The sequence below is a fragment of the Culex pipiens genome, chromosome 1 (genome assembly GCF_016801865.2).
Source record: "Culex pipiens pallens isolate TS chromosome 1, TS_CPP_V2, whole genome shotgun sequence".
In the NCBI taxonomy this organism is placed as follows: Eukaryota; Metazoa; Arthropoda; class Insecta; order Diptera; family Culicidae; genus Culex; species Culex pipiens.
Window position 1 is genome coordinate 66,576,750 of NC_068937.1, and position 27,691 is coordinate 66,604,440.

Below are 27,691 nucleotides of genomic sequence, written 5' to 3' on the forward strand. Positions count from 1 at the left end.
AACTCCTTTACTGATGTGCATGATTTCTCAAAACAAGATTGGATATTATTTTTAAAACTTCGAAAAATTGTATTTTTGCCCAATCAATTTGTATGTAAAAAGGTTTTTTTTTCTTTAATAACAAATTAGTTATTCCCTCGATGAAAATGAGATATTGATTTTTCTAAATGCTCAGATCATCTAGCAAGACAATTTTAAATCGGTGAAAACCAAACTGGTGGCAAGCTTCACGCAAAACGGACACTAGGTATAAATTCCTAATTTTTAGGTATAATCGAACCTGACTGCAATAAGTTATTTTATTACTAATCGGCTATTAGTAATAAAATTACTAGTCGCGTTTTAGTACGAGAATTCCTAAATTTTAGGTATAATTGAAGAACCAATATACCTAAATTTTAGGCATTTTCTGGAAAAGTTTGGGATCCAAAATTACTTATAATTAGGTATAATTCAAGATGGCGGACCATGATTATTACTAAATTCTAGGCATAAAAACTTAAAATTCAGGTATTTTCTGGAAAAGTCAGGGATCCAAAATGTTAGAGCCGTTGCTAGGCTACTAAAAGACAGTTTAGTTGTAGCGGAAAAACTGTTTATTTGCATCCGACTTGCTTGGTGGTCGGGATTGAACTGACTTGCATCAGCTGTGCAGGTCAAGGCCTGCTACATCTCCCCCTTAAGAGATGTCGTACAAATTCAGCCACCGTGGAATTCTGGACGGTCGAATGGGACGTCGTGGACCAACAGGAAGTATCGGTGTCGGTGGCTTCGGCGGCGTTACGGGCTTGTCGGCGGGTACGGCATCTTCTTCAGGCAGCACAAAGTGGTTTGTGCCAGATCCACCTTCCAGTGGATCTTCGGTTCCAGGCAGGGCCGGTGGTGCGGGACTGTCCGGAACAGGAATGTCGATCTCGATGGGAGCTTCAGGTTCTTCCTGGTCAGCTAGCAGCATCGGTCGAGCTTCTTCGATCAGGATCTCCCACGGTAGACGTTGTTGGACTTGGTCAGGAACTTCAGCATCGTAGCGAGGGCGTAACTGGTTGACGTGCGAACTCACAATCCTCTGTCTTCCTTCCAGGTCCAGCTGAACGATGTAGTTGACGGAACCTTTCCGTTCTACGACACGGCCGGGAATCCAGGACTTGGTGTTGCGCTGGTGGTACTCGGCGTAGACCAGGTCATCGTCCTTGAACTCGCGTTTGACGGCTCCATGCCGACGGTTGAACTGCTCGTTCTGCTTGTGGTTGACGGCGACCGGCGTGGCAGGAACAGGCTTCTTCAGCAGGTCCAGTGTGGTGCGCACGGGTCGTCCAAGGAATGCTTCAGCTGGAGACGTCATGTTCGGTGTGTTCCGGTTGGGCGTGGAACGGTACACCGACAAGAACGTTTGCAAGTGCTCCAGTGTGGGCGAGCCTTCCCCCTCACTCAACTTCTTGAGGCCACGTTTGAGTGAGTCAACGAATCGCTCCGCTTGGCCGTTTGACTGCGGGTGGTAGGGCGCAGTGCGGAGGTGGGTGACACCATTTGCACGGCAAAACTCCTCGAACTGCCCACTGGTGAACTGCGTTCCGTTGTCTGAGACCAGGACGTCCGGGTTGCCGTAACGGGAACAGGTCTCACGAAGCATGTCCAGTAGCCTGTCCCATTTTGAGGTCATGTCGAGGAATTTCAGGTGCTCACTTCTTAAATGATAGATTATGATGTTAGGAACAATGTTTTCTTAGACAAGAAAAAATAATAAAATACTTTCTCGCACCCCCTAGTCGATTTACTGAAAAAAGTCACTTTTTTGAACAAATTTTCTAAAATCGCTTGGAATCAATACAAAAACTGTTTCGATCAGGTGTGTATTATCTTCAAACGATAGGTTTTTGTCCATAGATTAAGATGCACTATCAATATTGGACCAAAATTTAAGTTTTTGGACTCTCCCAGGCGGATTTGTGTCGAAAAAATCGCATTTTTTCGAAACTTTTTTCAGAAATGTTCATTTAATTTAGGGTAGCCTATTTTTCCCAGTGAAACCAATACATGCAGCTTGTAGGAAATTTCATGGCGAACATTTTTTCCTCTGAGAAAATGCAATTTCGACACTCCAGAGCCGAGATATTTGAGTTTTAGTGAGGAAAAAAGTGACAATTTTCAAAATTTCTCAGAATTCAGAAGCAAGGCCTACTAATTACACGATGTAGCAAGCATATGTCTCAATGGTCAGGGTATGCTTTTTTATAGTAATTTTGGCCGCTGAATCCGAATCTGAAATCAAATTTCGTGTAAACAGTGATGTTTTGGAGCTACACCCTTTTGGAATGTTATTTGCGTGTTTAAGAGGCAGTTTTTGTAAATATTGATCGGTTTGTTTTAGAGGTCGTATCAAGGTGCTCCGATTTGGATGAAACTTTCAGCGTTTGTTTGTCTGTACATGAGATGAACTCATGCCAAATATGAGCCCTCTACGACAAAGGGAAGTGGGGAAAAAATATAAAAAATCTTAAAATTAAATTGCTCGCATTTTAGTAAAACTTCATCAATTCCCACTCTCTTAGATGCATTCGAAAGGTCTTTTGAAGCACTTCAAAATGGGCCATAGGCATCCAGGATTGGTTTAACTTTTTCTCATAGCTTTTGCAAATTACTGTTAAAATGGTTTTTTTTAAACCTCAATATCTTTTTGCAACAGCCTCCAACACCCATACTCTTTTAGTTCAAAAGATAGGTAATTTCATGGACTATAAGCCTACGGTAATAACTTTTTGGCCAATCACAGTTTTTCTCATAGTTTTTCGATTTTTCTATAACAAACATTTTACAACGTTAGTTATTGTCCTGTAGGCATCCATAGCGGCACTTTTTAGTCTCACTTTTGTCATATTTGAAATCCTCAGAAAATTCAAACTTCAATGCCCGTTTTATCCCACTTCCCTTTGTCGTAAAAGGCTCATATTTGGCATGAGTTCATCTCATGTACAGACAAACAAACGCTGAAAGTTTCATCCAAATCGGAGCACCTTGATACGACCTCTAAAACAAACCGATCAATATTTACAAAAACTGCCTCTTAAACACGCAAATAACATTCCAAAAGGGTGTAGCTCCAAAACATCACTGTTTACACGAAATTTGATTTCAGATTCGGATTCAGCGGCCAAAATTACTATAAAAAAGCATACCCTGACCATTGAGACATATGCTTGCTACATCGTGTAATTAGTAGGCCTTGCTTCAGAATTCTGAGAAATTTTGAAAATTGTCACTTTTTTCCTCACTAAAACTCAAATATCTCGGCTCTGGAGTGTCGAAATTGCATTTTCTCAGAGGAAAAAATGTTCGCCATGAAATTTCCTACAAGCTGCATGTATTGGTTTCACTGGGAAAAATAGGCTACCCTAAATTAAATGAACATTTCTGAAAAAAGTTTCGAAAAAATGCGATTTTTTCGACACAAATCCGCCTGGGAGAGTCCAAAAACTTAAATTTTGGTCCAATATTGATAGTGCATCTTAATCTATGGACAAAAACCTATCGTTTGAAGATAATACACACCTGATCGAAACAGTTTTTGTATTGATTCCAAGCGATTTTAGAAAATTTGTTCAAAAAAGTGACTTTTTTCAGTAAATCGACTAGGGGGTGCGAGAAAGTATTTTATTATTTTTTCTTGTCTAAGAAAACATTGTTACTAACATCATAATCTATCATTTAAGAAGTGAGCACCTGAAATTCCTCGACATGACCTCAAAATGGGACAGGCTAATGTCCAGGGTTGCAGTTGCGGTTATGGCACGAGTGCGGAAGATCTCGGGCCACTTGGAGTAGGCATCCACGATGACGAAGTAGTAGTAACCATCGACTGGTCCAGCGTAGTCGATGTGGACACGTTGCCACGGCCTGTCCGGGAGAGGCCACGACTCGAGGGTCGCCTTCGTCGGGGATTTCGCTGCAGCTGCGCACGGTTTGCACTGGCGAATAAACTGCACCACATCGTCGTCTACGTTCGGCCAGTAAACGTAGCTGCGGGTCAGAGACTTCATGCGGTCCATCCCTGGATGTCCGCGATGCAGTTGGCGAATGATCCGTTTGCGGAACTTGAGGGGCACGACGATCCGATCGCCGAACATCACACAGTCGTCGACGACTTGGAGTCCATCGCGACGAGCGAAGAACTTTCTGACGTCAGGGTCAGCAATCAGCTTGGCGCTCGCTGGCCAACCTTCGTTGAGGAAACTCACCACTTGCTGGAGAACTGGATCCTTTCGCGTCTCAGCCACGATCATCTTGTGAGTGACTGGAAGATTGCTGATTGAGTCGTCGAGGATGGCTCTGGCTTCGGATTCGACGTAGACGGCGGCAATCACGTAATCCTCGTCTGGCCGGCTTTGGGATGACATCAGCCGGGAGAGGAAATCAGCGTAGCCGAAAGCCGTCGTCGAAACGTGCTGAATGTCGAAGTCGTACAGCAGGAACGTCAAGGCCCAGCGTTGAAGACGATTCGCCGTGTAGACAGGAATGCCTTTCTTCGAGCCGAATACCTTGAGCAGCGGTTGATGATCGGTTTGCAGGAGGAAGTGGCGTCCGTACAGCATCTTGTGGAATCGCGTGACAGCGAAAACCAGGGCCAGGGCTTCCTTCTCCACTTGTCCGTAGTTCATCTCCGCCGGCGTCAGTGAGCGAGAGGCGTGCGCGATGGCCTTCACCTCACCGGACGGAAATCGGTGCATGATGACGGCGCCGAGGCCGTACTTCGATGCATCTGCTGCGACAACGATCTCCTTGGACGGGTCATAGTGGGTGAGCAGCAGATCGGAAAGCAGGATGGCCTTAAACTGCTCGAACGATTTCTGGCATTCTGCGGACCAGCGCCAGGGTGCGTCCTTCTTGAGCAGGTTGTCCAGGGGAGCCCGGAGCTGCTTCATCTGCTTCACGAACCGTCCGTAGTAGTTGATTGCGCCGAGGTAGGACCTCAGCTGCTGGACATCCTTCGGCGGCTGCATCTGGGCGATGGCCTCCGTCTTGGATGGATCGGGCCGAATGCCATCTTTGTCCACGATGTGTCCGAGGAACTTGATCTGTGGCAAGGCGAAACGGCACTTTTCGATGCGTAAGTGAAAGCCATACTCACGCACGCGCTCGAGAACAGCGCGAAGACTGCGATCGTGATCCTCTCTGGTGCGGCCAGCGATGAGGATGTCGTCCAGGTACGTTTTGACTCCAGGAATGCCGGCAACCATGCTGTTGGTGATGCGCTGGAAGGCTCCAGGCGCCGGCTTGACTCCAGGCGGCAGTCGGTTGTACTGGAAGAGGCCACGATGCGTGTTCACGGTGAGCAGCTTGCGCGATTCCTCTTCGACCTCGACCTGGAGGTAGGCGTCAGACAAATCGAGATGTGTGAAGAAGTGTGCGCCAGCCAGTTCCGCGAAGAGGTCGTCGGGGTGAGGCAGCGGGTGACGGTCAGATTCCAGCGCGTTGTTCAGCCCCGTCGAATAGTCACCGCAAATCCTGACGGAAACGTTGTCCGCCTTGCGCACGACGACTATCGGAGCTGCCCAGTCCGAGAATTGAACTGGCGAGATGATACCGTTGTCCTGGAGCCGCTGCAGTTCTGCGTCCACCTTCGGAAGAGCGGCGTACGCCACTGGTCGCTTCGGGCAGTAGGTTGGACGTGCGTCGGGCTTGAGGTACAGCTTCACCTGCGCTTTGGTGCATCTACCCAGCGTGCTTCGGAACACCTCCGGAAACTGCTGCTTGAGTTGCTCGATGACTTGGTCGGGGCGTTGGTGCACGGCGTTGACCAAGTTGTTGATCGGAATAGACCACAGATCGAAAAGATCCATCGTCTCGATGCCAAGGACATTGAGTTCGGCGCTGTCCGAGATGAAGATGCGTCCACGCTTGGTGACGCCTCCGATGGTGATCTCAGTCTGGAACTCGGCGAGAAGGTTGAGGCTGCTTCCGGAAGCCGTGACAGCAGATTCGTCGGTGGGTCGAGCGGCTGGCTGTCCGATGCTGGTCCATGTTTCTTGCGAAATGATGGTGATGTCGGACGCCGAGTCGTGCTGGAGCTTGACTGCTGTGCCGTTGAGCTCGACCGGAACGAACTTACGCTTGCTTCCGATGTTGCAGACCGTGAAGATACCTTTCGACCTCACGTTCTCCTTGGGCTTCGTCTGCTTCGAGGTGGTGGGCTTGTTGTTGGAGCAATAGCCCTCTTTGTGTCCTTGTTGCTTGCATCTGGAACAGGTGTGCGAAGCGAACGGACACTCACGAACGTAGTGGTTGTCCCCGCACTTCCAACAGGGCGTTTTCGGGGTTTTTGGTTTCCCCTGCGAGGCAGGCTTCTTCTGGTTGCGAGACACAATGTTGACGTTGCGTGCATCCTTGTTCTCCACCATCAGCGTGTCCTGCTTCAGGTTGGCCACACGGTGGCACTCTTCCACGAGGTTCTCCAGGGTCACCCTGCTGCGGGCAGCAACGCCTGCTGCGCCAGCGTCGCCGGCGGCAGCGCCTGCTGCGGCTGCTTCGACAGCTGCGGTTTCGTCGGCTTCAAGCTTGGAGATCAGTCGGGCTCGTATGTCCGCGTCCCGTGGCGATTGGAGTCCACAGACGAACCGGAGCGCTTTGAACTGGTCCGAGGAAAGCTTGGAGAGCTGGAACGCTTCACAGTGTTTGTTCACCGTGGCAGCATACGTCGTGAAGTCATCCGCGTCGTTCTTGGCGTACTGCAAGCACTGGTAACGGGCGTGGAAAACGGATTTCTGCCGGCCGAAGAGCTTCTTGAGCTTCGCGACGGTCTGCGCCAGCGTGAAATCCCGGGGATGGTTGGGAAGAACCGTGTTGGTGTACTTTTCGTGGACGGGCGTGCTGAGCTTCCGTAGAAGCAACCTCACTCGAGCGGGGTCGTCGAGGTCCTTGCCGTCCTTGGTGAAAACGTCCTCGTACCTCCCGTACCAGCCATCAAAGAAGACTCCGGCATCCGGATCGTACTGGAACTCTTGAATTCCGCTTGCCAGCGACTCGACGATCCGTTCTGCGCCGCCAGCTGGATGACCCGGGTTCTGCAACCGTTCGAGGGTCTCCTGCTGCTTGGCCAATATGTCCGTCAGCCGCAAAATCGCGTTCTTCAAGTCCGGATCGGTCATCTTGATGACTTCTTGAGGGTTGGTAGCTTCGAGAACTTTTCCGAGAAAATTTTTTCTTCTCCTCGTCGCCAATTGTTAGAGCCGTTGCTAGGCTACTAAAAGACAGTTTAGTTGTAGCGGAAAAACTGTTTATTTGCATCCGACTTGCTTGGTGGTCGGGATTGAACTGACTTGCATCAGCTGTGCAGGTCAAGGCCTGCTACACAAAATAACTTATTTTTAGGTATAATTCAAGATGACGGTCCATGATTATTACTAAATTCTAGGCATAAAAACCTAAAATTCAGGTATTTTCTGGAAAAGTCAGGGATCCAAAATAACTTATTTTTAGGTATAATCCAAGATGGCGGACCATGATTATTACTAAATTCTAGGCATAAAAACCTAAAATTCAGGTATTTTCTGGGAAAGTCAGGGATCCAAAATAACTTATTTTTAGGTATAATCCAAGATGGCGGACCATGATTATTACTAAATTCTAGGCATAAAAACCTAAAATTCAGGTATTTTCTAGAAAAGTGAGAGATCAAAAATTATTTATATTCAGGAAGAATCCAAGATGGTGGACAACGATTATTCCTAATTTCTAGGCATAAATACCTAAATTTGAAGTATTTTCTGGAAAAGTGAGGGATCCGAAATTACTGATATTTAGGTATAATCCAAGATGGCGGACCACGAATATTCCTTATTTCTAAGAATAAATACCTAAATTTGAGGTATTTTCTGGAAAAAGTAAGGGATCCAAAATTACTGATATTCTGGTATAATTCAAGATGGCGGACCTTGATTATTACTAAATTCTAGGCATAAATGCCTAAATTTTAGATATTTTCTGGAAAAGTAAGGAATCCAAAATAACTTATATTTAGGAATAATCAAAGATCAAATTAGATATTATTCAAGAGATGGAAGAAAACAATGGTTTAAATGATATAATAATATTTTTATTTACATAAAACTCAACTCGTCTTGGGGTCCCACAAGACCCTAGTTAATATTATGAAGTTTAGAAAAGTACTTCAGAAGTTATGCAAAAAATACGATTTGGCTAGAGTTTGAAATATTATAAAAAAGGGTGATTTTTGTGAGAAATGCTATATATTGTTAGAAAGGTATTTGAAAGACCTTTCCAACGCATTCAAAAGATTGAAGATCTGAAACCCCTATTTTCTAGAAAAGTAAGGAATCCAAAAAAACTTATATTTAGGAATAATCAAAGATCAAATTAGATATTATTCAAGAGATAGAAGAAAACAATGGTTTAAATGATATAATAATATTTTTATTTACATAAAATCAACTTTTTTATAAATGCTCTAACCATCAAATCTAACCTAAAAATATTTTTTTAAAGATTTGAATATTTTAAAATTATAATATTTTAATATATTCATATTTTAATATTTTAATATTTTATTGTTTTAATATTTTAAAATTTTAATATTTAAATATTTTAATATTTTAATATTTTAATATTTTAATATTTTAATATTTTAATATTTTAATATTTTAATATTTTAATATTTTAATATTTTAATATTTTAATATTTTAATATTTTATTATTTTAATATTTTAATATTTTAATATTTTAATATTTTAATTTTTTAATATTTTAATATTTTAATATTTTAATATTTTAATATTTTAATATTTTAATATTTTAATATTTTAATATCTTAATATTTTAATATTTTAATAATTTAATAATTTAGCTTAAAAAGGTTTTGAATATTTCCATATTTATTTATTTTTGATATTTTATTATTTGAATATTTGAATATTTTTGCAACTTCAATACTAAAATCTTTAAATATTTTTAATTTCAGAATATTAGATTTTTTGGTTTGAGAATGTTTGAAATATAAGATTTTTAAAAATTCCCCCCCCCCTTCTATCTTTCTCTCTTCCTCTTCCTCTCTATATCTCGCTTGCTTTCTCTTCTCTTCTCTATACTACTGTTACTCTCTCTCTCACACCCTCTCCCATCCTCTCCCCTCGCTCTTCCCTCTCTCTCCCTCTACCACATATTCTCTCCTTCCCTCTTTCCCCCCCCCTCTCTTTTCTCTTCTTCTATCTCTCTCTCTCTTCTCTATATCTTTTACTCTCTCTAACACCATTTCTCTCTCTCTCTCTCTTCTCTATATCTTTTACTCTCTCTAACACCATTTCTCTCTTTCTCTCTTATACACACATTTTATCCCCCCCCCCTTCTCTCTCTCTCTCTCTCTCTCTCTCTCTCTCTTTCTCTCTCTCTCTTTCTTCCTCTACCCTCACCCTATCTCTCCCTCTCTCTCTCCCACATTTTCTGTCCATCTTCCCTCCCACTTTCTCTCCCTCTCATTCTTTCTCTCTCCTTCTCTCCCTTTCCTACTTTCTGTCTCTTTCCCTCCTTTTTCTCTCCCTCTCCTCTTCTCTCTCCCACTTTCTCTGTCTTTCTCTTCCTCTACCCTATCACTCTCTCATACACGCAAAAAAATCAGGCCTGTTTGAATCAACAAAATATTTTTTTGATTTAACTTATTGATTTTTTGTTTAAACTAATCTCAAATCCAATTGAAACAACTCAGAATTTAGCGTTGAATTAACACCCTCGATTTTGTCAACACTGTTTTGGAAAAACAACAAAATTTTCGGGTTGATTCTACACACAAATCAATTAAATCAACTCTACCATGTTTTTTGATTCTATTAAAAGTAATTGTTGTTTACACGTGCTCTTTTTCTGTCAAAATAATCTGGTTTCGATAGTCGGCTAGTTGCTAATTCATCGGTTCCATCTTCGGGGTCCGTTTGCTTCGGTCCATGCCTCGGTCCCGATGACCGTCCACATGATTTGTCCAATCAGTGACCTGTCTGCCAGCCGTGGAAGAAATTTTGCGTAGTTCGAGAAGTTTGTGCTCAAGAATCGGGACCACCTCTCAAGCAAACCAAACTAGAAATGTACATCGAGGACCGGAAAAGCAGAAGCTCGATCCGGCTGTCTTCAAATTATCTTCAAACGGTGCCAGCAACAAAGAGGATCAACCTCCAACATCGTAGCATCAGATTCGTCCAAGTTCCGGCACATGAAATGTGGTAGGTGACTTGGTATTGGCGATACCTCAAGTGATCTTATTTCAATGTTTTTATTTAAACTTTCAGGCGACCACTGTGGAACATGACCGATTCAATGCGCGGTGGCAGCTTAGCCAACTCGTTGTTGGTGTCCTCATTGGGAAGCAGCGACACACCAGGTGCCGTTCAAGGGAAGTGAAACTTCACAAGGACACAAACTGTAATGCAAAACCAGAAGAAGCAGTGTGAAATTATGTCTGTTTCATAAGTAAACTCATTAAAAAACTAATTTCAATAAACAATAAAAATTATTATTTCAATATATATTAAATTGAATAAAATCTGAATTATTTCAACAAAAAATCAACGTTGTTTCTACTAAAAATGGGTTTGAACGCACTTTCTGTCAAAATTTAATCAACAATAATGAGGGTAGATTCGACAAAAATACCGCTTTAATAAAACAAAATGTGCCGATTTGAAACAACAAAATTCCAGGGTTGAATCAATGCAATTTTTTTGTTGATTATATTCAACAAAATATTTTGTTGAATCAACCCTTGTACAGGCTGATTCTACAAAACATTTTTCTGCGTGTACACACACGAGCACAAACGCACTTTCACACACGCATACATACCCTCACGCACAGACACACACCCGCAACGCCCAACCAAACCGCCAACCTCAAACTGGATACAATTTTGGGTCGCACAATTCCCCCGGTTGGGGTTCCTTTATACTTCCCCTTTCCAGCTCTTCCGCAAACATTCGTCCTCTAGGGCACGAGAGGGAAAACACGGCTTTTTTAATCCCGCCGGGAGTTGAAGGTTCCGTCCTCCTCCTCCTCTTCCACAAACACGCGAGCCACACTTCCTTTAACCCTTTCAGGCCTGAATTTTCAAAAAAAAAATTTTTTAGTCAAAAATGGGAAAATGATTCTTATGACCATACGAAAATTATAGGCTAGTTTTGGAAATTTTGATATTTGGGTCATATATGACCCATCAGGCTCGAAAGGGCTAATTAAGATGCTCCGGGTTCCGTTCTCCTTAGCACTCAAAAAGTGGTTCCCTTAAACAAAAATAAAAGCTACATAACTAAATCCAGCGATGCCCCGGCGGAACCTCTGTCCCATCCTGGGAGAACTGTGCCACGCGTCGGATTTTGAAGAGCCGAACCTGTTCTGCAAGAGGAGCGTCCAGTTCGGGTCCAGCACACTGCGAGGGACAGAGTGTCGCCAACACGGCCCGCGTCGATCCTCGGCGGTCCCACTTTGGAACTCCGCTCGATTTGCATCTGGCCTGCCGCGGTTCGATTTGTTTGAACTTGTTCGACAACTTTTGGCCGGTCGGGTACGGCTTTGCGTTTCTGCCGACCCAGCCGGGGCTGCACCGGATCCGGGTGGCCAAGTGGAAAGTTTCGTCGGCCAACTCAAAATGCATTTCCGATCGGTTCCTAGCACCAAACTTACCTTGCCACTTCCCACAATTTGAAAATTAACAGCAGCACCATGGAACACAAACTTACAGCCGCGAAATTATTTTGACATTGACATGTCAATTCGTGAATCACAATTCTTGAACTAAAAAAATCCTAAAATTTAGGAATTTTGAAGAAGTACTTCAGTGTTCTAAAAAAATACTAAATTTTAGGAAGAAAAAAATAGTAATTTTTAGGCATAATTTGACAAGCTAGAACATAAGTTCAAAAAATACTAAAAATTAGGAATTTATACCTAATGTCCGTTTTGCGTGTTGTCAAAAAGTGAACCTCGCTTTTGACAGTCCATATAGGGTGAACGCTCCATAAACTGGTTGCACAAAATAGGGTATACAGGCCATTTATGAGTAAATTCGAAAATAAGTTTATTTAATATTTAGATTTGTAATTTGAAATTGTTATTTATTGTCTAGTTAATTTTTTTGTTAAGACCGAGCCATGCGGCAACGCTTCCGACTCGTAAATGGGAGTTCAGAACCCGGTGCGGACTAACCACGGGGTTGGGCACATGGTTGATCCGTAGCGCATTGGATTTACTTCCGTAAATATTTCGTAAATATCGTAAATACAAGCGTAAATATTATTTATCTGCACGATATTCGGAATTGAATTTTGTTCAGTGTGGATAGTGACAGTTCAGAACTGTCACTTGTTTGTTTCCTTCATTTACAAACTGTCACCGTTCCAATCCAGCTTGAGGTATATTTTGTCACCTTCAGGATTTCCGGTGCCCTACACTGAAAATATGCCACACTTTTTATTCAAGTGCCCAAACACTTGAATGATTGAATAAAGTCACATCGTAGATCTAATTGGTTTATGTTTCAACATCAATCCAAACCACTATCAAATGCAAGTGTTTGGGCGGTTGACTTTTTGGTATTTTTTGACATGTTATTTTCATTCCCCAAGCAGCATTTATTGTTGCCAAGCCCTATTTGCAACTAATACAAAACAATCCAAAATTGCTGTGGCAACATGTACGCAACACTCCTGGTGACAAAAAAAGCGCACGACAACAACGCGATTGGCAACAATAGCCATATAGTTGTGAACGTGTTGCGGCAATGTTTCCTACGCGATGCTAATTTTTGTAGGAGAAATTGATGGTGTTACAACAATGTAACAAATATGTTGCAAATATGTCACCATTTAGGTGAAATTTGTGGTTGCTTGAAATCAAACATGCACCCAAAATGATTTCAAGCGCAACAAACTTCTAATTAATTTCTCAATAAATATGTTTTCGCTTTGGTTTCGCTACAAAACAAAAATGGATAAGTCTGGAAAAATAAACCTGTCACATTTTTCGTCGACAACAAACAAAATTGTTTTTCTTAAATGTATAGAAGGTCTATGTCTTTGGCCATTTCAAGTTTACCGAGTAAAATTGCATTCTACTCATGATTTTTTCATGCGCCCTCAATCTTTTTAAAATTTGCTATCTTTTCTGGAGCCATTTTAGTATCAAAATTAAAAAAGTTGGTTAATATATCTGAAAATTATCTGAGCATTAAAACCATCTACGCAGAATGTAATTTTTTTAGCAAAACAATTTACAAAATGGGTTAAAATAGCTGAAAATTGATGATTAAATTATTTTTTTCCAATCTACCATCATGGCGCTTTGTATACACAGGGGTGTATTCAGGAATCTTTAATAAAATAAGCTGTATGAAAATTGCTGTTTTTATGCAATATCAAGCAAAACAATGTAAATGGACCACACAAAGGTTTACATAAGGAACCGACAGTATTGACTCTTTGTTAACACTTCGACAATGGCCCTATTACATTGTTTAGCTTGAATTAGTTTTCATTGGAAATCTAGAGTAAATTCAAATTTGCTTCACAAATCACAAATAATTTTGCTTTTGCTTGAGTATTTTCAAAAATCATCTTATTTTTTGTAAATTTTCGATGTACAGTACCGCAAAAAGTTTTTTTTTCGCGAAAATTGTAGTTTCGTCAAATCTTACATTTTTGAAAACTAATGATTGTAAAACAACTGGGCTCGCATCTAGTTGGGGGCCCCCGTGAACAATTAATAAACTCTTTTGACGTAGTTCTGGTCTTCCATTATCCAATTCCTGCTCCCCCTCCGATCCCCGGCGCTATTATTAGGGGAAAGTGGGGTAAGTGTAACAAGCTAATGAAATGCTCGAACCCATCAAAAACGTTAAAAAATCTGTCGGATTTTTTTTAAATCATCTTTTTCCAGGTCTTGACTAAGTCTTTCATAGAACAAGTTTTTTTTAAAATCCTGTTTTTTAATGTAAAAAATTGGTTTTAATTTTTTTGATTTTTCGTACGTTCTACTCAACTAGTGGGGCAAGACGAACAACCCGTTGGGGCAAGAGGAACAATGCATGAAAAAACATGTTAATTTTCTTACAATTGAACTGTTATCACTTAGATACATCAGATTAGAATGTATTTGAAACGTTTCTTTCATTTTTAGATTAAATAATAATATTTTACTATAAATTTGATCGTTTTTACGAAAAAAAAATTACTTGGATGATAAATAGTAAATTTTCATAATATCACTATATTTTGTGTGAACAATTTTTTTATCAACTGTTTATCAGTTTTTAAGTAGTTTTATGTATTTATTTCCCAATAAAATATGTTGTTACAACAATTCGTATTTTTTTCCATACTAAAAATCCATATGGTACACTTGCCCCACCTGAAACAGATTTTTTAAAAGCTCTCAACAAAAATAACCAAAAGTTACGTCATACTTTATAATAGGTGCAAGTCATATAGGGAGTAGGGACTCTACTGATCTAGGAAAAATAGCATTTTGATAAATGAGCATTAAAACTAGCCCTAAGCCTTATTTTGTACTTTCCAAAAATTATAAGAAAACTAAGGTTCTGACAAAAACTTCATTCAATCTTATGCCCCGTAGCGTTTACGTCGTTTTGGCGGTTATGTGTTTGTAGAATCAGCTAATTGCATTGCTAGCAACAATTCCTCATACTGGAAATAGTCAAAATTGTAAAAATTACTGCCGTTCGAACGATTGTTCCTCTTGCCCCATATGGTCGTCTTGCCCCACCTTCCCCTATAGGTCCCTACTTTCCAGTGGTCGAAGTCACCCAATTCCAGATAAACAAATGAAAAAAGCGTCTTAGTAACCAGTTTCGTTAGAGTGCAAGGGCGAGTGCTATGATTAAACGCGCAGTGACATTCGCTAAAATAGCATGCGTGCTAGCTGCTCACCTTCCCTTTCCTGAACCAGAACCGACAGTCAAAAACATTAAGTAAAATTTACAATCCATAGCCATAATGGATTACTGAACAGAATAATGCCAATCTTAAAAGTTCTATGATTTTTATTGTGTTATTTTTATGTTCGATAAAATATTACTTCATTTTAGGCTTTAGCCCCGACCATAACCCCCGTTAATCATTATAAAATTGATAAATTGAAATATAAATTGAATTAATGTGATAAGATGACTGAATCATTCAACCTTAGTACGTCCCTGCTTATTACTCTTTGAGAAAATTGCCACACTTCACTTCTGCTGCAGCAACGTTTCATATATGTTGCAACAAAGTTGAACATACATATCGAACACCCCGATTTGTGTAACGTCGTGGTAACATAATGGAAACATAACATTTTATTTGTCTAAAGAACTGTCAAACGAAAAAATGTTCTCGAAATGATGAAATGTGTTTGTTAGGTGTGCTGCAGAATAAAACTTCTGGATGGCGGATGGTTCTTGGTGAGTGGTTCCCCTCCTCCTTGTAAAAAAGCAAGTGAGGTGAGGAACCGAGCGCGGGTACCGTCAGCCCGACGCTGGTTTCGGCATTTCCGCACCCCACAGAGGTTGTTGTGTTGGATGGTGGATCACCTACTGCCGGTCGGAACCGGGAAAGTGTCTCGCCAGGAAAACTGATGGGCAGGCTGCCCACCGGCGGGAAGCTCAGTGGCTACGGGTAGGCGGCTCGGGATACCCAAGTACGCTTCCCGTGTGTGTGCAGAGTTCCGATTTGTATCCAACTGCCGAGTTTTGAAGGTCATCCTGAAAATCACACGGATAAGTTTTTGACTGAATTGGGAAATCCTCCTCATCATAATTAGCAGAATCATTTTATGAATAGTGAAAACGATATTGGCCGATTTATCATATTCTCGATTTCGGTCGATAACAGTGTGGGAAAATCTAGGTGGAAGTTCTTCATGCTCCAATACTTCTTACCGTATGTCCGTTTGGACGGAATTTCGGGTAGTTATTCAATTTGTTTAAGCGCATTAAGGCCCATTCCGTTCAGAATTATAATCATTATGAATTTTTAGGACGAACTGCATAAAATTGATTTTTTTCGCTGAAGTTGTGTTTATGTCATGGCAAACGATATTTTCAATTAGCCAAGCAATTAGCTTTATCAAGGAAACATTGCTGCAACATATTCGCAACATTCACTGCCCAACATGATGTATGTTTTTTGTTTGTTTCAACATTGGTACAATAATGTCACCGAAACGTTGCATAAATAAACAAAATCAAATTGTTGCCTCAGCAAATAATGGTAACTATTTCATGAAGAACTATGTTTCGATGTTACATTTTCGCGAATTGCAACATTGTTGCTCCCTTGTTGTAACTTAATTGGACTTAGACGTTTTTAGCATGTTGCGCGATGCTGCTTGGGTCGGGTGGCTCAAGCTTTTCAATTGTTTTGCTCATGAATTTGTCCCACCTTCTTAAACTATTCAAAGTAATGAGCAAAACACTTGAAAATGATCTTAAGATCTACCCAAAACAGGCACTATTCAAAGTCAACGTGATTATCCACAAGAATTTAATGTGTTTCACTGATTTATTTTTGCGCGACTTTCATCGAAGGCTAGAAGCGAGGCAAGAACCAATAGCACAAAAAACACTCCCGTCTTCAACTGGCCGGCCGGCGCAGTGATAGCGTGCACGACTAGCAAGCGAGAACCTGTAAATCGCTTGCACGTACTTTTTTTTTTCAACACCATTTAAAATTCAAGTGTTTGGCTATTGACATTATTTCATGGCCAATCACCGAAATTTCAAGTGTTTTGCGATTGATATTTGAGTGCTCTGTACAGCAGGGCCAGATCATGTGTAGAACACTTCGTTGAGCTGTGTAAGTTTTGCTCAGTGTACGAAGATTGGGACAGCGGGACCAGAAAAGTCAGCACTTCTACTTAAGAAGCAAATGCGGGTGATGACGGCAGGACCGTCGATGAAGCGGTCCCTGCCGGCCGAACTTCCACCACCCTCACAATCCGACCGCAGCCGTTACCGCAAGCCCAACCGGACCCGGGCATGCTGGAGCTGCTCACCAGCTCGGAGAACCATGCCCGCGACGACGCAAGTGTGCTGGGGCAAAATAACGACCAAAAAGCACAAAACGTGCGAGGGCGACGGAACGTTGACCATCGTGGGCGGGAAGAGCGTCACGTTGGGCGACGAGGACGGCAAGGTGATTGGGAGCTCCGGGTTGGTGAAGGGGGAGGAGCTGGAGGAGGGTTCGCGGTTGAGCAAGGAGGTTGAACTGGTGGAGCGGATTGATGGGGAGGTGGCCAAGGAGAATGATGTGTCGGTGCAGAGGGTTCGATTCGAGGCGAGAGGAGGGTTTAGGCCGCCGGCGGAGTCGATGTGCGCCGGGAGTCCGATTGTGGTGTCGACACGGGTGTCGAGCTGGTTGGGACTGTGGGGAGGAAGCGATTGCGGAGGACTTTGTTCCGTTGATGATGCGGGAGCCTTCGCTCGATCAGTGGAAGTATAACAAAGGGTTGCGTTCCGTACTGCGTGGCTAAGCATTTGCGGCCGCACCAGCGGGAAGGGTTTTGGGAATGAAACGCGAAGACTCAGAACAGTTGGGAGCGATTTTGGCCGACGAGATGGGACTGGGGAAGACGTTGCAGACGTTGGCGTTGATCTACACGTTGAAGAATCAGGGACCTTACGGGCAGCCGGTTGTGAAGCGGGTTCTGATCGTGACTCCGAGCAGTTTGGTGGACAACTGGGATCGAGAGATAACAAAGTGGTTGAAGCAGGAACGGATCTTTACGTTCATCGTGGGGCCGAATAGCAAGTTGAAAAAGTACGCGCACCTGTTCGCAACCCAACGAGTTGTCGCATGGGGGGAGAAGGGAGAGGAGGGGCGGGCGGTCAATATCGTTTTTTTTTTCATCATATCTAACAATACAAAAAAACTGATTTCACAAATAAAAAGAAATTAAACCACCGGCGGCTTTTCCTTGGTCAGTGCGGACGCGTCCCAGACGAACTTGGCACCGTCTCCGATGAACATCTGCACCAGCTACTGGCCGGCCAGCTTCAGGTAGGTCGACTTCGATGGATGAATTCTCAGGTTCTTGAACTTGTCCGTGTGCGTCGTCGGCAGCACGACGGCCTCAATCAATTTCTGGATTTGCCTGTCCAACCCGCCAATGTCCGAATACTGCTCGGTCGGCCGGAAGTGTCTCCAGGATGAGGTACGAGTCCTTGTTTACGCCCACCAAATCGTCCGGCTTGAGTTTCTCTGGATCAACCAGGCCAAACACGGGCAAAACGTACGTCTGCCGTGTCAAAGTCTTGATTACGGTGCGCTTGCCCTTCCGCTTGGAGTCCAGCACCACCACCGCTCCGTCGTCCTCCGTCTCCTGAGGGTCCACGTCCAGCAGCTCGATCGACTTGTTCTCCTGTGTTACCACCATCTCGATTGCTGGTGCCTTACTGAGTCCAAACACGCACTAAATTCAACACAAAACAATGGACAATCCGGATTTACTACGACGAAGCTGCTGGCCCATGAAATTGCCGGATGAGTGCCAGCAAATCGCTCGGCCGGAAAATGTAATAGAGACAGATTGATTTTTGTTGTTGTTTGTAAACAGTGCGCGCGTTTGCGATGAAAGCTGTGAACACTGAAATAAAATTCATAGAGGAATGGTGTATGCACGTAAATATGGATGCACATACGGATTAACTTATGAAATAAATGCAATATATTTGGAGTGACCACCTCGTGGGACCAACATAGCAGGTTATCGTTTCCCTTCTGGATTCGATTTCTAAGTAAAGGAAAAGTAGTTTATCGTCACAAGCTGGACATTATCTTCTTGGAATATTGACATTTAACACTAAAATATGTGTATAAGCTAACATTAAAAAATGTGAACGATTGACTTCGTCCTCAAAAGGCTGGATAATATTTTATTTTTTCTAGTTATTTATTTTTTGACAAAAAATATTCAAAACTATTCATCAAAAACAAAATTTAAAATAATTTTTCACAAAAAAAAACTTTTTTTCAATTGCACATTTGCTGGCTCTTTTACCCTATATTTAGCGTCAGAGGGGTAAAGCGACCAAATAGCGGGGTCCACGGTCCAACAAATGTGAGTATCGCGGCCCATACATACAATTTGACAATCTTGCCATCAGGCTGGTGAAAACCAAAACTGCGCTGTATTTACTCCATCCCAGTCAACTCAATCGGAGTTCTGAAACGGAATTCAATTCAAATCGTTTACGTATTCCGTTTCAAACGCAACAACCGGTACGTACACGGAATCGGTTGTTGCGTAAGGCTGGTACAAATTTTATTTTAAGTTTTTGTCAAACCAAAACATCTTAGCATGGTGCTCCCAACGAACAAACCAAATCAACGAATCATCTCTCTGTGAAACAACTTTATGCAGAAGGCTTGGCCGCTTTAACGTCTGTGATGTTTCAATGCATTTTAATACGATGGCGCACTACAAATGTTAATAAATGACAAGAAAAGTGCTAGGCGTAATCTCACATAAGGCACTCTCCAGGATCCATTCGAAAGATTGGCTGCGCTAAGGTCTGATTAGATTATAAAACTTTTGGAATAACTTATTAAATATTATCGGATGAGTTTTCAAAAGCCGTAAGAGCCACCGTGACCTCCGACACTAATTTTCCGTTTTTCTCCAAATTGAAACAAAGTTTTATTTATGACACTCAGTCGGTTCGAGTCGTGTCCGTCGCGTTTGATTTTCGTCGCTGTCTCTTTGTTTGATTCTGAATTGACACCCAGTTCTGTGCACTCTGCCGGTTTGCGTCGCGGCTGTCGCGCTTGATTTTTTTGTTACTGTTACGATGCGCGGGCGATTTTCCAGTAAAGCGGTACATCTGAAATGAATAGTTAATTTCGGGCGAGCTCGTTTTATGACGGTTTTTTTTTGTAAAATGCAGGGTATTTTGCAGTTAAAATTCGTTAATTTTAGAAATTTAGTCATCGACGCGTTATTGATTCAAGACCGGTTATTGATTTTGTTAACTTTGTTTTCACGATGTCGCGATATCAATAGATTATGTTTCGATAGAATTTTAAGTACACGTGACTAGACCTTTCCTTAGCATCGCAGCTCGTAAGGCAAGGTGATAAGTATTATTTCAACGTGCATATTCACGCCATTTCTATAGCGTCGCTGACTACCCCGATCGTACGCCATACGTTTAATTTAATAATCAAGTATGTAGACCGCTACAAATTCAGCAATTCCCCACGAAAACAGCATGATTCGAAAAAAAAGTTCTCCGAAATTTTTCTGGGGGATCCTTGGCCGAAATAATTAGACCCGTATTTTTTCGTTTGGCCATTAGGGTGACCTACGCCGTGTTAGGGTGGTTCGAAAAATGGTAATTTTCGTCGATTTTCGCAAAAACCAGTTTTTAAAAAAAATCATATCTCCGCGCCATTTCATCCGATTTTAGCTGTCGTAGACGCAAAAGACAGGTGATTAGTTTGGCTATTTGGGAAAAATAGTAAGAAGTTTCAAAAATCTAGCTTAACATTTGAAAAGGTTGAATGAAAACATAAAATGCTGTTTTGAAGGTCTCGGGACCAAAGAGCCTATGTCTGAAAATATTTTTATTGGATTCCTCGGAAAATTTCACATAACATATCCAAAAATGGTGAAGTTATGTTTTCGATACTCTGAGATACGATTTTTTGAAAATAAAAACTGGGTTTTTCGACGCGCCACGCGCAAAAATTGGAAAATGACGAAAACGGGAAAAAATCGACTTTTTTCACTAAAACTGCGATAACTTTAAAATTTCAGCGATGATCTATAGAAATTGCTGCATAAGTTGGTATTTTGGGTTATTTTACGATGTGCTCTGGGCCCTTGAATTCCATGTAACGCTGTTTTTTTTTTCCTTTGGCCCCTCCCCCCGGGGACCCGCCCCCCTAAACCACCATGTTAAATATTTTTATATTAAAGTTGGTTAATTTTCGAAGCCAATGGTATATATGAAGTTGATATTTCATGTAATTTTCACCAAGTTACAGCTTGTTGAAAATCCATGTACCTAACGCTAAGACGGGGCTTAGTAACTTGACTGTTAATCAGCATTATTTTTATCTGAGGAAATGGCGGGTAAAGTAATACTACAGACAATTTATTCATGCACGGCACCGTCGCGTTGTATCTGCTGTGGCTTTAAATCAAATAAATATAAATCATGCATCTTTTATACTTTACAATCATCTCTATAAGTTTAATAATCAAAATACTAAATCTACTTGACTCGCCCGCAATACCTTTCGGGGTATATCCTAGGGTTCTACCTCTCCTACTAACATTGAGTCCAAAACCTCCCTACAAACATCTATACCACTAAGGTGACGTAGGGGTCCCTGCGCACTTTAGATAGGTGTTTACTAACATTCCTTCATTTCCCCGAGGATAGCTTGGACCCGGCGTGGACCCCCTTATTCCCTGGGCTGTATTACACACTCATCAAAAGATGAAAGCATGGTAACTCCCGTGTTGGATTATTGTTCCGGAAGAGGGTCTAACACAACCAGACCAAACAGTGGGATAAGCGTTGTGGAGCCTTCCGGTGGTGGGGCGTCCTCCAAATGCTAATGCTAATGCTTGTAGGTGTACTCGATGTCCGGCAGACACTATCCGTTGAAGACCGGTGAGTTGACCTCGGCCGTGCTGGAACGCTTCTTGATGCGATAAATAATTCCCGAGTGCACGCTACGGTCCAGAACGACACCATCATCAGTCGAGAATGCTGGATTATCATCCGCAGCTGGAAACTGGACACGTTTCAGACATCAGGAACTTGTCTCCGTCAAAGCCATGCGTGCCAAGCTGCGAGGTGAAAGCTGTGCAAGACGGCACCGTTCCCGTACACGGAGAAGGAAGACTCGGTTCTGCTGACTTTCAAGGACATCGTGTTCAGACCACCACCAATTAGTAAAATCAAAATACCAAGGTGAGTCTTTATTGGTACGAGATTATAAGGTATTGAATTGACTCATTCGGATTGATTTCAGATCGTTGCCCTCGATGGACCAATTGATACTGGCGGCAAGTTAGCCGAATTATGAGCAGTTGCAGTTGAGTCTTTTTACCGGACGGACGCGTTTTTTAATTCGCTCTACACCTTATTTTTATTTACCTTCACTGACCCAGTCCACAAACGTAAACGTAAACATATTTATTTTTTTTGTCGCGCGTCGCGTGTGCACTTATTAACAAACGTAAGCAAAATGCAGTGCTATGTGCCGACGTGCTCTTCACCCTTCGACCAACAATACCTCTGGAACTGTACGGGCATTTGTAATCGACAATTTCACGCAGCCTGTATTGGGGTCAAACGTGGCTCCGAAGACGACTTGCAACTACATGTACTTCCTATATGCAGCCTTTGTCGAAATAACCTACATATGGAAATCGACATTAGAAAAATAATGCAGCATCATTTAGAAGGCAGTCATATGATCTTGACTCACATCAAGACCAATGACAAGACAAACCAAGAAGCCCTTAATGAACTGCATAATAAAATCATAGGCCTGCAGGAAGAAATTAAGAAATCTGCAGAAATCGCAAGTCGAATACTTTCGGCAGTATTAACACAGGCACCGGCAATGGACTTCCCCTTAAACGAAGTCAGAAAAGCATTTGAAGACACCACCTCGGACCAGAATCATAAACTCGCTGAATCATTCTGCCGTATCCAGGAAATTACGTCATCCCACCGGGATGACATAATTAAAACAATTGCCTCAGCAGAAAAATGCCCCTCGGACATAATTTTAGCAGTCCACGATGAAGTGAGGGCCCTCACTTCATCCATCAATAAACTGCAAGACAATGAAATTGAAGTCCGGCAAAAATCACTGGCAGAAGAATTAAACGAACAAACCGTACTGGAAATCGAATCTGGCTGGCGACTTATCGGCAGCAAAAAAATTTGGAAGCCAGACTGGACCGACTTCGACGCCAGGCAGCGGACTCGCCGTCTTCAGGAAAAGGAAGCCGAAAAAGCACGTCGCCGCAACCGAAAACATCGTCAACAAATTCAGCACCAGCAACAACAACAATCACAACAACATCATCAGCAACGCCGGCAACAGCAACAACAATCACATCAACATCTTCGTCGGCAACAGCACCAGACCAACTGCAACTCTGACGCAGGCCGAAACCCAAGTACGCCACATTTTAACTTAAAGGACAATCAATTCGACCAGGACAACGCAAGTAGCAGCAACTTTTTCACTCATTCGTCAACCAAATTGTCCGACAAGGAACTTCTAGACCAGGCAAGGGTCGAATTTTCTGGCCAACCTCCAACTACATCGAATTCAAACTTCATCAACTTCCGAAAAGGGGAAACCATCAACCCCTACCGGAAGGAAAAAACGCCAATCGTCCCACCTCTAAACGCCACCACGCCGCAGCCAGCAAAAACGTCATCACAAACTCCTGAAGTAACAGACAGTATGTTCTGTCTGGACCCAATGAAGCCGCCCATAGTACGCCTAACTGAACAGTCTGCAGTCGGCGATGGCCGTTTCCTGCTGGCCAGACTCCGCGAAATTAAAGTCTATGACAATCTCAGACTATACTTGGCGTATCTGAAGGACCAAAAACCGGACGTCTGCATAGACGGACTAACACTAACCAGCATGCATGTCTTTTTTGCATCCAATGGCCTGCCTACTGAACCTGAACATCTTATGAACATCTTCATGGAATACAATTCAACAATTGGAATTTCACCTAAGCAAACCCTCACCGACCTGGAAACCTACAGGAAATATGTAACAACTAGAAGACTTCAATACCTGCAGCATTCGCGCGAAGCCGCCAACAAATTTTACCTGCCGACTACATCGTCGAATTTTTACAAGCATTGACGCCTTCTAACACGGAAGAAGAAATGACACCCTCGCAAGAGGCAGTAAGTACTATTAATAATTTAAGTATGTCTCCAAAAATTTCTTCAACGGAACAACAGAATGCGAATGAAATTCTAATTTATTGTCAGAATTTCAATCGCATGAAAAGCCCAGGCAAAATGAAGGAAATTTCTTTAAACATTCTCTCACATTCTTTCGACATTATTCTTGGAACTGAAACTAACTGGGACGAAAGCGTCCACCCTGAAGAAATTTTTGGAAACAATTATTTTGTATTCCTAGGCAATAGAAATTTAAATCTCAGTCAGAAAAAGTCAGGAGGCGGCGTCCTCTTAGCCATAAATGCCAGACTTAATCCAAAAGAAATTGTAACTGAAAAACATTTTCAATTTGAACAAGTCTGGGCCAAAGCCACTATTGCAGGCCAAGTACACATTTTTGCATCAGTATACTTTCCGCCGGACCATGCAAATAAACAGTCGTATGAACTATTCTTTAAAACAGTAGAAATCATAACATCAAAAATGGAACCGGAAGTAAAACTTCACATTTATGGCGACTTTAATCAAAGCAAAGTCGAATTTATATCTGACCAAGAAAATGAAGCAATTCTTCTCCCAGTCATTGGGGAAAATGAAACTTTGCATTTTCTCTTTGACAATATTGCAAATTATGGACTTTTCCAAATCAATCATGTAAAAAACCAAAGAAATTCATTTTTAGACCTTTTATTCACTAACTGTATTGAAGACTTTCATGTACAAGAATCTGTAACCCCCCTTTGGAAGAATGAAGTCTTCCATACAGCAATTGAATATTCTATTTATGTCCATAAAAACACTTTGCCCATTGACTGGGAATATGAAGAAGTCCTGGAATACAATAAAACAAACTTTGTAGAAGCCAAACGTAAACTACTTGCAATTGACTGGCAAAATTTATTTAATAATGAAGGAAATGTCGACGAATTAGTAGGAAAATTCTATACGGAAATTAACACTATAACATCTGAAACCGTACCTACTAAAAGAAGACGACGTAATAACACAGGCAATAAATACCCAGTGTGGTTCACTCCACAACTAAGAAATTTAAAAAACAGAAAACAAAAAGCCTACAAACTATACAGAAACAATACAAATGACACAAATCTTCTGAATTATCTAAATATTTCCGACCATTTTTTTTCGGCACTCAATTCTGCCAACGAAGAATATAATAGTAAAGTCGAATCTGAAGTCAAATCATGCCCGAAAAATTTCTTTAATTACGTAAAATCCAAATCCAAAAGTAGTAACTTCCCATCGCAAATGCAACTGGACGAAAATGTAGGCAGTAACTCAAAAGAAATTTGCAATCTTTTTTCAAAATTTTTCAAAGAAGTATACACCTCATTTTCCGAAGAAGACCGCGACCGCGACTACTTTTCATATATACCGGAATTTCCAAATGACGTCTCAGTCAATTCTTTGTCAGAAACGGAAGTACGCCAGGCATTGAAGGACTTAGACTCATCAAAAGGACCAGGACCCGACGGAATAGCACCTGCATTCCTAAAGAACCTTGCAGAAGAATTGACATATCCACTGCATCATCTTTTCAACATGTCAATAAATACTGGAAAATTCCCACAAACATGGAAAAAGTCTTTTTTGGTGCCTATTTTCAAGTCAGGCCCAAAATCAGACATACGTAATTATCGCGGAATTGCCCTTTTGTCTTGCATTCCAAAACTTTTCGAATCTATTATAAATGAAAAAATCTTTCAGCAAGTAAAAAACCGCATCACATGTAAACAGAACGGCTTTTTTAAAGGCCGCTCTACTAGCACCAACCTTTTAGAATTTGTAAATTTTACACTGAATGCAATGCATAATCGCAATTTCGTAGAAGCAATTTACACAGACTTTAGTAAGGCATTTGACAGAATCGACATACCATTATTAATCTTCAAACTGCAGAAAATTGGAATTCAACCGAATCTTTTGGAATGGCTTAAGTCATATTTGACTAAGCGCGAACAAATTGTTCGCTTCCAAAATGTACTATCGGAATCAATTCACGTCACCTCTGGGGTTCCGCAAGGATCCCATCTAGGACCTCTTCTTTTCATCTTGTATGTAAACGACATTTCCTTCATTCTTAAAAAAATTAACGTACTTGTATATGCAGACGACATGAAATTGTATATGGAAATAGGAAATGCCAATGACAGTCATGTATTCCAAAACGAAATTAATCTTTTCTACACATGGTGTAGTAAAAGCCTACTCCAATTGAATGTAAAGAAATGTAATTCCATTGCCTTCAGCAGAAAACATGAAACACCAAACATAACAGTATTATTAGGAAACCAACCAGTAGAAAAATGCAAAGTAGTACGTGATCTAGGTGTCATCCTAGACTCACAACTAACTTTTGTAGAACACTATAACACAATAATAAACAAGGCAAAAAGTACATTAGGCTTTATAAAGCGCTTTGCATTCAACTTCCAGGACCCGTATACTATTAAATTACTCTATATAACGTATGTCAGGCCACTCTTGGAATACTGTAGTATCGTCTGGAATCCATACTATGCCGTACACCAAGCACGTATTGAATCTGTCCAAAAACAATTCTTACTGTACGCACTACGTAAACTTAACTGGACTGCATTTCCTCTCCCATCGTATGAAGCACGCTGCATGCTCATAAACATACAATCATTACAAGAACGTCGTAAATTTGCCATGCTCTCTTTCATCAACGACATTATTTCTCAACGCATACAGTCAGCAGCATTATTTTCAGTAATACGCAATAGTATTCATGAACCAAGCCGTACTCTTAGACATTCACAACTTTTTAGAATAACTGCATACACGACAAATTATTTAAAAAATTCGCCATTAAATCAAATGATGCGCTTTTATAATGAAAATTCACAGTACATACATTTCGACATGTCTAAACCGGAACTACGAAAAAATCTGTACAATAGAAATAATATCTAGTATGTAAGAAAATTGTAAGTAGTCTACATAAGCTTGACGAATAAACAATAAACAATAAAAAAAACTCTTCCCAGCGTTGTGGACTTCGTTTTACTACATCAACTCGTTCGTGTACGACCTGCGTAAGCTTAGCAAGCGGACATGTTTCTGATGTCTGAAACGTATCCACTTTTCAGCTGCGGATGAAAATATAGCATTCTCGACTCATTAAGGTACGACACTGGACCGCAGCGTGCACTTGGACATCATTTAGTGGCAATGTTGACCGTGGAGGATCGCATCAAAAAGTGTTCCAGCCCGGCCGAGGTCAACTCACCGGTCTTCATCGGGCAGTATCTGCCGAACATTGAGTACATCTACAAGCAGCATTTTTTAAAAATACATCATCACACACCGGTACTGCTCGTTTACGACTGATTGTGAGCCCAGAGGACCGACAACGAAAAAATGCCGTCAGTAGTGGTTGGTTCAGGCCTGAGTTCAGGGACAAAGCACGCTCATACGATGAACTGGCTTCCTATTTTGACACGTGACAGTGTTCTCCAAATACGACAGGTAAGCTGAAACGTAGAATTTCCTCGGGCCTCTATTTAAAACTTGTTATTTCTTTTTTTAGAATCGCAAAGAATGTCAACAGACTTAAATTTCCAGGATGCTGTCAAAATAGGCTTGTGGCATTTTGCCGGCAGTGCCTTCTGCTTGAATAGTTCCGGCCACCTGTGTCGGTTGAAGCGAAGTCAACTGACGGCATGATTGTCACGTGAATCTTGACAGGCTTAACTTTGGTCGAA

At 41.6% G+C, this 27,691-nt stretch overlaps 4 protein-coding genes and 2 pseudogenes across 6 annotated transcripts in view; 3 read left to right on the forward strand and 3 right to left on the reverse strand.

Moving 5' to 3' along the window:
* The window catches only part of LOC128092589 (uncharacterized), a 101,859-nt gene that overhangs the window by 54,035 nt on the left and 20,133 nt on the right, over nt 1-27,691 (reverse strand). The window lies entirely within an intron of this gene.
* The window catches only part of LOC120427824 (protein ROP), a 57,115-nt gene that overhangs the window by 294 nt on the left and 29,130 nt on the right, over nt 1-27,691 (forward strand). The gene's annotated exons all lie outside the window — the stretch shown is intronic.
* Nucleotides 97-13,633, forward strand: LOC120427830 (B9 domain-containing protein 2-like; annotated as a pseudogene).
* On the forward strand, nt 265-1,221 carry LOC128092593 (uncharacterized). Its single transcript, XM_052706796.1, has 2 exons — nt 265-1,006; nt 1,082-1,221. The coding sequence occupies exons 1-2, from the start codon at nt 687-689 to the stop codon at nt 1,089-1,091; spliced, it is 330 nt and encodes a 109-aa protein (XP_052562756.1). The 5' UTR covers nt 265-686; the 3' UTR covers nt 1,092-1,221.
* On the reverse strand, nt 3,684-8,468 carry LOC120427823 (uncharacterized protein K02A2.6-like). Its single transcript, XM_039592745.2, has one exon. The coding sequence runs from the start codon at nt 7,137-7,139 to the stop codon at nt 3,699-3,701; it is 3,441 nt and encodes a 1,146-aa protein (XP_039448679.2). The 5' UTR covers nt 7,140-8,468; the 3' UTR covers nt 3,684-3,698.
* On the reverse strand, nt 14,476-21,491 carry LOC128092594 (uncharacterized; annotated as a pseudogene).